At 40.6% G+C, this 10,734-nt stretch overlaps 1 protein-coding gene across 1 annotated transcript; it reads left to right on the top strand.

The window, feature by feature from the left end:
• The first annotated feature begins 3,554 nt into the window (after nucleotides 1–3,554).
• pdk2a (pyruvate dehydrogenase kinase 2a) lies at nucleotides 3,555–10,475 on the top strand. Its single transcript, XM_079261222.1, has 11 exons — nucleotides 3,555–3,714; nucleotides 4,318–4,459; nucleotides 4,947–5,018; nucleotides 5,113–5,297; nucleotides 6,575–6,664; nucleotides 6,814–6,891; nucleotides 7,041–7,114; nucleotides 7,197–7,295; nucleotides 8,406–8,516; nucleotides 9,082–9,195; nucleotides 9,287–10,475. The coding sequence occupies exons 1-11, from the start codon at nucleotides 3,597–3,599 to the stop codon at nucleotides 9,428–9,430; spliced, it is 1,227 nt and encodes a 408-aa protein (XP_079117348.1). The 5' UTR covers nucleotides 3,555–3,596; the 3' UTR covers nucleotides 9,431–10,475.
• Nucleotides 10,476–10,734: the final 259 nt, after the last annotated feature.

Here is a 10,734-nt window from a genome sequence, read left to right as displayed (position 1 = left end):
CAGTTAATAATAAGGACGCTAAGATGCTGTAGAAGAAAAGAAACAACCATAAATTCAATTTACAATTATAAATAACTACAGGCACTCTGTGACACAAAACGTCTACAAAGTGGCTCAAAACTGCTACAAAGTGAAGAAAAAAACAAGTTTTAAACTTTCCACAATAAACCAATAATGAAGACATTTTTAATGACACCCATAATTGACAATCAATGTGATTGAGATGCAAAACAATATATAAATACCATCTCATTGTTGCAAAAAGACCCCATGAATCTTTCTGCTGTTTTGACCAAAGAATTACGGTAAAAGAACTTATGACCTCTACATGTTGTTAAAGTAACTTCATGTGAAGAAATATTTCAATAATACTGAATTTTATTCATAATGCACTTTGCATTTGACACCATACCCCCAAAATGCTACAAAGTAAAAAGTAGAATAATAAAAGAAACAACAAGAAAATACAGAAGATTAACAATTAAAAGCTTTTCTAAAAAGGAAGGTTTTTAGTCCTTTTTTAAAAGAAATGTCAAAGCTTCTCTGGTGACACCAAAACTATGGTGCAGCTAGGAATTTGTTTCAGTCCTCCCCATCATGAGTTTCAATTTGATTAAATTAAGTTTAAATAAAAAATTTTTTTAAAAACAGGGGGGGGTTCTCGCGAACCAGTAGTGTTGCCTTGTCATTAACCGAACAAAACTTATGAATGAAAAGAAAATTTAAAGTAAAACACTTTTAATCTAGAAAAACACTTTGAGATCACAGAATTCCATCAAGCAGCTTATTTCCACCCATCCTGTTCTACTCCTGCATTCATTTTATATTATTACTCTCAAACCCCAGATTCATTGACAGTAAATCCACGGTGTGTCGGCTATTTAGTGGCGTTTGCTGCGTCTTTGGATCTTAATGTTTTCTCTTGCAGTGATGAAATTCCTAAGATGAAATCATTTTTCCTGTTTTGGATATCCAAAGGTTTTTCTTGTGAAATCTGCTGGAAACTTCTCCTGTGCTTTTTGCCCAAGTATTGTGGAGTAATGTCCATACTGGAAAATTGGACGTGTCTCGGAGTGATTTTAGTGGTAAACTGGATCACTCCCATTAAACAAGTGACCTGTTTGATCATTTTGATTGGAGGATTTTTTGCAAGATAAGTGAGCAGTGATGGTAAAATGGCCACAAATAGATGCAGTGAGACTAAAAATGTCTAGATGAGCCCTTGCAGGTGCCTGTATGCATGTGACTTAGTCTTGGGTCCAACTTGCTTGGTCCAGATCCAGGTTCTGTCCTCGTACATAGTTGTCACTCTTGGCTTTGTGGCTGAATGGAAGTAGCCTGGCCAAGCATCAGATGACCAACCTGACATCAGAGCAGTGGAGGCTGACGTACCTCTGCATGTTCACATCTTTAGTAATCATCACTGGGTTAAAAATATTCCCATTATGAGGTCAATATGGCACCAGGATGACAGTGTGAATCATTATCAGAGCCAGTTCCACACGTTGCTCATGTTATTTATGCATTCCTGGGTATAATATTCCTCTTTAATAGATACATTTTTGAAAAACTTGTTCCTAGATGGCGTTCATCAGGACTAGAGGAGTCTCACTTAACCTGGAAAGAAAGTTTAATCGTATACAAAAAAGCCTTACGTATGGCAAGAACAGCTTATTATTCATCATTGATAGAGGAAAACAAAAACAACCCTCGGTTTCTTTTCAGCACTGTAGCTAGGCTTACTAGGAGCCGGAGCGCTGTGGAGCCATGTATTCCTTTCTCACTTAGCTGTGATGATTTCATGTATTTTTTCAGGAATAAAATTGACACTATTAGAGATCAAATTCACAATACTCTTCCTTCTACCTATAATGTTGAGCCTGTTGTGGTCTCCGAAGCATCCTTAGAACCAGGATCTGACTTGTGTCTAAATAGTTTCTGTCCTGTCCAACCCTCTGAATTAACTAAAATAATAGCTTCATCTAAACCATCCACCTGTATCTTAGACCCTCTCCCAACGAGCCTCTTTAAGGACATTTTCCCTTTAATTAATACATCACTACTAAATCTTATCAATATGTCTTTAGTGACAGGATATGTACCACAATCATTTAAAACTGCTGTAATCAAGCCTTTACTTAAAAAGCAATCTCTGGATCCAGAGGTGATAGCAAATTATAGACCTATATCTAATCTCCCGTTTATGTCCAAAATTCTGGAGAAAATAGTTTCAGCTCAGCTACATGCCCACCTGAGCAGAAATAATTTATGCGAGGAGTTTCAGTCAGGATTTAGAGCTCATCATAGTACTGAGACAGCATTGGTGAAAGTTACTAATGACCTTCTTATGGCCTCAGACAAAGGACTTGTGTCCGTACTTATCTTGCTTGATCTTAGTGCTGCATTTGATACAGTCGATCATAACATTCTGTTGCAAAGACTAGAACAGGTGATTGGAATTACAGGTACAGCGTTAAGCTGGTTTAAATCATATTTATCTGATAGACTTCAGTTCGTTCATGTAAATGACAAGTCCTCCTCACAAACTACAGTAAGTCATGGAGTTCCTCAAGGTTCTGTACTTGGACCAATACTCTTCACGCTATATATGCTCCCTTTAGGCAAAATTATTAGACAGCATGGAATAAACTTTCATTGTTATGCAGATGATACTCAACTATACTTATCCTTTAAACCAGATGAAACAAATCAGCCCAATAGGCTACAAAATTGTCTCATAGACATAAAGACTTGGATGTCTAGAAATTTTCTCCTCTTAAACTCAGATAAGACTGAAGTAATTCTCGTTGGATCTGAAAAACTCAGAGCTAAATTTTCCGGTTTTGTAATGAACCTGGATGGCATTACTTTAGCTTCCAGTGCTACAGTGAGAAACCTTGGAGTAATATTTGACCCTGACCTGTCCTTTGGTCCACATATTAAGCAGGTTACTAAAACAGCCTTCTTTCATTTACGTAATATAGCCAAAATTAGGGACATTCTGTCTCGGAGTGATGCAGAAAAACTGGTTCACGCTTTTGTTACTTCGAGACTAGATTACTGTAACTCTCTATTACTGGGCTGTCCTGGGCTGCTTCATTTCATACAGTAAAGTTAAACTACCTACCCCCCCCCCCCCAGCTGCTAATGTTATTAAACGTTTCAAATGAATGACACACATATCTAAAATGTGTGTCTTGTCTCACGTCTTCAGTGGCGTGTCTTTATGTTCCCAGCTCCCCCAACCTCAGCAAAGCTTCTGGTAAACAACAGATCTACGTGGAATGAACTCTTGATGCCTCTGAACATGCAACATTTCCTCCAGCTTGTTGTTTGCAACCTTTTCAGGCGTTTCCAGTGTGGGAGGGCGCAGAGTCACTAACCCCGCCCCTAACCGATGCGATTGGTCAGTCTGGTGCGTAAACAGAAATCCCCCTCTTCCTATTGGCTGACGCTCTGCACCTTTCCATATGCAGCCCTCCCTTGTTGTGAATCGACGCTGTGAAAAGGGGGTCTTCCACTGGCTAGCCTAGCATGAAAAAGACCGTTGCAGACCCAGAGGGAAACTAATATCTCCCTAAAAAAACACAGCAATAATGAAGTTCGTTCGGTTTATTATGAAAAATGCCGCTTTGGCCAGCGCGCCCAAACATATTGAGCATTTCTCCAAGTTTTCTCCATCACCGCTCTCCATGAAGCAGTTTATCGATTTTGGTGAGTATTTATCACCGCAGACATGGTTCCCTTCGGGAAACTATCAGTTTCAGCCGTTTAAATCCGATCAGAATTCCGATTTATGTCTTAAAATGGTTTATTTCTGGAAGATGAAGCATGCAAGCTGCAATGCATGGGATTATTGTGGCATGGTGGTGTTCACAGTGAGCCAGGGTTGCATCAGATCTGCTGCACCATTCAGGCCTGCATCTGCATTTTTCACAAGACACTTTCCTTATAAATTATCTTTTATAAATCTACAATATATTTATCTGCTTGGCCTGCAGATAACTGAGTTTTTAGATAGGAATTTAGCTAATATTTACAGTAAAAACAGCTTTGTGGTGCAAAATTGATAGAAATGCTACAAAAACACAGGACTATATTGAAAAAATATCATTGGAGTCTTGGAAATGCAACTTATTTGTATTATTTAGGAGGCAACTTGTTCTGTTTGATGATTTAATTCGACATCAGACCATCAAAAAGCACAAAATGTTGAAATTTCAGCTTGTAAAATAGCTTAAATATGTTTTTTACATTCCAGTCATCATTATAAATACATTTATTTAGTCCTTATTGTTGTTCTTTGTGCTCACTCAGGCTCCATCAACGCTTGTGAGAAAACTTCCTTCGTCTTTTTGAGGCAGGAACTGCCTGTAAGGCTCTCAAATATCATGAAGGAAATCAACCTTTTGCCTGACAAGCTGCTCACAACGCCTTCGGTGCAGATGGTGCAGAGATGGTACGTGGAATTGTGTAACCACTGACCTCACCTATTGATCATAATGATGCAGGTTATCTAAAAGTCTTAACTGCTTTCTTGGTTTAGCTGAAACTTTACCCTAAAAACAAAAGAAGGAAGGGATTTGGCATATTTGTGCCTCCCGTACTGCTCGGTTTAACCTTTATTTGGTGCAAGACTTTGTCAGCATCGCAGCTGTTGTTCACTGCCATGAACTGGTTTATTTCCACACACACGTTACATCACAGTCAGATCTGCAATAGCAGCAGCCTTTGACCAAGTTGCACCCTCTCCAGTTGCCTCTGAGGGGTGGGAGTGGCTCTCGGCTCTGAACTTTCCCCTAGTTTCTCGTCACAGAACCACGTGACCCTTGTTTTTATGCTTTCAGACGGTCTATTTCCATTAAGGCTGCTGCACTGTCATCAAAATATGCAAACAAAACAGCTTATTCCTCCTGTTTTTCACACTTTTCTTGCTTTCTTTTCAGGTATATTCAGAGTTTAATGGAAATCCTTGAATTTTTAGACCAGAATCCAGATGATCACAGAGTTCTGGGAGAGTAAGTCAGATTTCATTTTTTCATGTGACGAAGCATCAATAAAACGAGAAACGTTCTGACATCTGGGTGTCCGCCCGTCCTTTCCCACCTCCAGGTTTGTTGACACCTTGGTGACCATCAGAAACAGACACAACGACGTGGTGCCGACCATGGCGCAGGGTGTCTTAGAGTACAAGGAGGCCTTCCCCCAGGATGTGGTCACGAATCAGAACATTCAGTACTTCCTGGACCGCTTCTACATGAGTCGCATCTCCATCCGAATGCTCATCAACCAGCACAGTAAGTTGGTTATATGATTGCTTCCGTGTAGTTTGCAGAATATGAGAGAGGGGATGAGTCCTGCTGGAGGAAATTTCTCTCCCTTCATCCTCTACGTTGTTCCTTTTACCCAAAGCAACAACATATTCTGTCATTGACTGCATTGATTTCCATTTTTCTTGCATATTATTCTGCAAGTATGATGACAAAGAGCCGATTCAGGCTGCTTATCTGGACAGAGACAAAAACACACAACATTCAGGAGTTTAGTTCAGGCACATCTCATGCAAACATCATGCATCACGTAGGATAAGAGCTGTCTGAGAAGGGGACAAAGTCATTAAGAGAACCCCGTGTGTCTGCATGTGCTCATGTAGCTGCAGCAGATAGCCTATCTGGTTCTCGTCGGCACGTTCCCCGTGTTTGACTCGGAGAAACATCTAAGATGCCACTTTGATACAAGTTTATTTTCCGAGTATCTGCAAAAGCAGCTCTTATAAGAGAAAGAAGAAGAAGAATGTTGTTTGTTGCTGAGGGCTTGTCTCGGGCATGAGGAACAAAGAGTGCTGATGCAGATCGCTGATCCAGAGTGTAAAGTTTCCGAGCTGCTGCTGCTGCAGGAAGTTCAACCTTCACGCTTTATAGTAACATAATCTGAATGGATCGTTTTACACATCAGCAGGCTTTCTTTCCCAACACTCACCAGGCCCAAATAATCTGACTTAAATACTTGCGAAGGAGAAGCTACAATTAAAAGTTTGCATCTTAATCCTGTTTAGTCTTTTTTTTTAGTTGCATGTTTGCTTAAAGGTGCAGTGTGTAAGATTTTCAATATTTTCTAAATAAATTAACTAATAAAATAACTACAATCATAATTAGATAGTTTTTTGAACATGTAGGTTCCAGTCTGTCCATATTTGATGTGTTATTAAATTACAAGTTTAATTAATGACAAATGACAAAAAGCACTTTTTTTTTACTGGTAGGAAAACATTTAAAAAGGGTCTTTGTCATTAATTAAACTTGTAATTTAATAACACATCAAATATGGACAAACTGGAACCTACATGTTTAAAAAAAAACTATCTAATTATGATTGTAGTTATTTTTTTAGTTCATTTATTTGGAAAATATTGAAAATCTTACATACTCCACCTTTAAAAGATCATTTAGTATGAATGCTAAATCATAAATAGTCTAAAAATCCAACTTTTCTTCACTTTCTTATTGTGTAATAACAAAAGTTTTCTCCAGTTTAATCTAATAAATTGATTTTTTTTTTTTTTTTAACTCTGTAGCTCTTGTTTTCGATGGCACTACAAACCCTGTCCACCCCAACACAATCGGAAGCATCGACCCTCACTGCCAAGTGGGAGACGTGGTCCAGGGTGAGCGTCGCTCTCAAGTTAAATTACGTTAAAACAAGTTTGATGTGAAAAGATCATCTAAGAAAAAACAATAACATGGTTTAATTCTTTCATTTTACAATTTTTATGACTGTAAATGAAAATAAATGATTCCTACTTCACCTTTTCAGATGCCTACAACAGCGCTAAGATGCTGTGTGACCAGTACTACCTCTGCTCCCCTGATCTGATCATGCAGGAGATGAACCGTAAGTCTAACCGGGTCGGGTTGCGTGATAAGAACCTGCAGAGGCCCACCAGCGCTCGTTCAAACCAGATTTCAGTCACTGCTGCTGAAAACTGGACTGTAAAGAAAATCGTTGGAATTAAGAAACACTTGTTTGTGTTTGTTTTTCAGACAAGAACAATCATCCGATAAGCATGGTGTATGTGCCTTCTCACCTCTACCACATGCTGTTTGAGCTCTTCAAGGTAGGAGGTCTGATCGGCGACTTAACATCGACACACCTGAGAAGAAGCTCGTCTGCTTCAGCTTTCGTCCTTGTTTTTCCAGAACGCCATGAGAGCAACGATTGAGACTCACGAGAACAGCAACAACCTGCCGCCCATCCAAGTCATGGTGTCTCTCGGCAGCGAAGACATGTCCATCAAGGTGAGGAAGGAAGTCTGGAAGTAAACTGATAAATATGGGCTTTTGTAGAGGCTGGAATGTCAACTGCATAATGTTCATTAAAGGCCTTGTGCGGTGCAGAAACCACACACTGCAAAAACTCAGCCTTAAAAACAAGAAAAAAATATACAAAAATGAGGTAAATGTTGCTTAAAATAAGATAAATTATCTGCCAACAGAACAAGAAAATTTGGCTTTTCAAGACTTCCCAACATAAGTAAAAATACTCTTAGAAAAGGACCATAAAAACTAAGAATTATCTTACCTTTAAAAAAATAAGCATATGTGTAGTCGATTTAAGATTTTTAATCTGACTTAGATTTCAGGTTTTTGCAGTGCGGCCGCACCTATACCTCAGATAAAGGCTTTAATTTGGCTCCTGGTTGTGTCTCTGTTTCATGTGAGATGCTCCCAGGAGCTTTCTCTCATAATCTCTTATCTCAGTGTATTAATATGTAGATTAGAGCTCCGTGTGAACCAGCAGACGCTTCACTGGTTTTATAAAGCTTGTAAAAGTAAAAAGCTTTCACGGAGCTGAGTTTTAAACAGGTTCCAGATCCCAGGCAGCCGTTTCACAGGCTCGTTGCACTCAGTCAGCGGTGCAGGCTGAACGCCAGGGCTGAATTCTCCATCCAGTTGTGTTTTTCCTCTTTTGGAGCAGTTGCCCTCCTTCCAGACCAGTGCCAACATTCAGCCCACTAAGCTCTGATAAGATTAGCTTCGTACAGAACACATCATCAAGTCTGATCACTTACTAAACCCAAAATCTTATGATAGCAGCTCTTATTTCCACCCCTAAGGTACCAAACCATATTTATTTATAAAGTACTTTAAAAACAACAACGACCAAGGTGCTGTACAGAAACAGCAACTTTTGTAGCATCTGAGAGGTTAAAATCCATCTTCTTCTTAGATCCTCTTTCTGATGCACTTGCAGCTGCTTTCAAACCCAAACGGATCCTTTTGCTCTTTTTACCCTAAAAAAAAATGCAGAAACAAACAACTTAGCAGAGGCTAAAAGTTAGCGACGAGCAGGTTCTAAAACTTGTCCGTCAGGTTCATGTTTTCATCCTTTTGTTTCCCACTCTGCAGGTGAGCGACAGGGGAGGCGGCGTCCCGTTTCGTAGGATCGACAACCTCTTCAGCTACATGTACTCCACTGCTCCCGCCCCCCAGATCGGAAAGCACACGCAGCCGCCGCTGGTGAGTGTGGGAGGGAGGAATGTGGTTGGATTTCATTTCATTTACTTCCAAAGTTTTTCTCTGCAGGATGTTTATTCATGGTTTGTATCCATGGTTGTATTTCTGTCCCGCCTCCATCGGCCTTTCAGAGAGACCCAAACTGTGAGAAAATATAAACCAAGCAGAGCTCTTCGATCCAAAGACTCGGGTCAACTAGTCCAGACCCGAGTCCAGACCCGAGTCCAGACCCGAGTCCAGACTAAACATGCAGAAGCAGCATTTAGCTGCCAGTGGAGATTAAATTTTCACCAAATGTAGAAACTTTTAAATCCAGGTTAAACATTTCTTTCCTCATGCGCCTATACATGACATCTGCACAGTAACTTTTAATTATTTTAATATAATTTGTGATTTTATTTGTATTTCTTTTTATGCTTTTTTTTCTGGAATGCTTTTAATGTTTCATGTGAAGCACTTTGACTTGTCTTGTACATGAAAGGTGCTGTACAAATAAACTTGCCTTGCCTAAGTAACTGACCCAGAATGCACTAAATAAACCCTAAATCTCCCTTTTTGTTCTGTGCAGGCTGGCTTCGGTTACGGCCTTCCCATCTCTCGTCTCTATGCCAAATACTTCCAGGGGGACCTGCAGCTTTACTCCATGGAGGGCTTCGGCACAGACGCTGTCATCTACCTGAAGGTGAGCCGGACGCGGCGATGCCTCGTCTAAACCGCCCTGCGACGTGTGTTCTGTTGAGCTCAACCGACTCCTGCTTGTCTCACCCCTCCAGGCCTTGTCCACAGACTCCATCGAAAGGCTGCCGGTGTACAACAAAACCGCGCTGAAGAACTACAAGATGAGCCAAGAGGCCGATGACTGGTGTGTTCCCAGTAAGGAGCCTCTAGATCTGCGGAACTACAAGGTGGTTAAATAAGGAACCGCCTGGTGCTTCAAGACTACGACACCGCGAAGCCTCCAGAATATGTCCTTATGTTTCCATGGCGACGTCTGCAAGGGGCAGATGAGCGCCAGAACTTTTTGAAGAAAACAAACCAGACCAGAACAGTTTCAGCCTGTTTTTTTTTTTTTTATTATTATTATTTTTATTTTTAGTTGTAGCACGTTTTTATTTTCCACATCGTTTTGGGTTTTATCGTACGCGAACAGACGGCTACTAACAGGATGCTCGACGAAATCACCGTAGAGACTTCGAAGAGAGCGTAGTGTTACTGAAAGAGCCTCGGCGTGAGCGGCAGTGTGTGAGGAGAGTCAGGCAGCTCAGAGTCATGTGCAGGCGGGGAGCACCCAGCGTGATGCAGGAGGAGGATGGATGGAGGTAGATGGTAAACAGGGAAAACCTGTTGTTCAGCCATGCCTTTATATGTAGTAGCAAATTCACCCAAAGGCGTGTTTTGTTTTTTTTTTAAAAGTCTAAGAACTAACATTTGCACCTTGGTAAACTTTCCTGTACTGTAACGCGGTTTAAGATTTGAACAAATGTAAGACTTTGCAGTTGTGTGCTTTTTTTTTTTTTCTTTGCTGTATTTTTTGCATGGATATACATGCAAACTTCTGGATGTGTCAGCCTTTAAAAATGTTCCCACTGACGGTCGTCTCAGGACCAGTTTTCAGGACCAGGCTGAATGCGATCCACATGGTTTTGTATGAACCGTAAGGGGCAACCAGGACTGTATTTGTGAATGTAGGGCCTGAGCTCTTTGCCATGTCACAACCAGCCACAGGAGTATTTTCCAGCCTTGTTTTGAGGCTTATTGGTGTTCGAAAAGTTCATTCAAAGCAAATGTTCTTCAGCTTCAAGTGCTTGAGCTCTCTAGCAGATTCAGGACGGCCAGTCTGAGAGCTTTTTCCTACACTGTGCCATGTGGGGGGGGGGGAGCCCTGGGTCCATATGTGTTGGAAACAAACCGTTTCACTTTGTATTTATCAAAAATCATACAGTATGTAAAGCTTATTTTTTTATAGCTACATGTTTTTGTGACTGAGAATGTTGTAAGTACTGTAAATAAAAAGAGAACTACGTGAGTACACAGCGTGTGTTTTCTGAGGTGATTATCCATCAGGTGCGAAGAGGAGCACGAGGAAGCAGCGAAAGCAGGAAACTTACAGTAACCGGATCCGTTCTGCAGACGGTGGTGAGATCAAGTTTCAGAACTTTTTTCCCTGCAGCCGTCATCAAACTTTCTGGTGCTTGAAAAACCAAAGTCTGACTGCACACAT

Source organism: Telmatherina bonti, assembly GCF_933228915.1.
Source record: "Telmatherina bonti genome assembly, chromosome: 21".
NCBI lineage: Eukaryota > Metazoa > Chordata > Actinopteri > Atheriniformes > Telmatherinidae > Telmatherina > Telmatherina bonti.
Note: the sequence above shows the minus strand (reverse complement) of the source record. Positions and strands in the feature narration are given on the sequence as shown.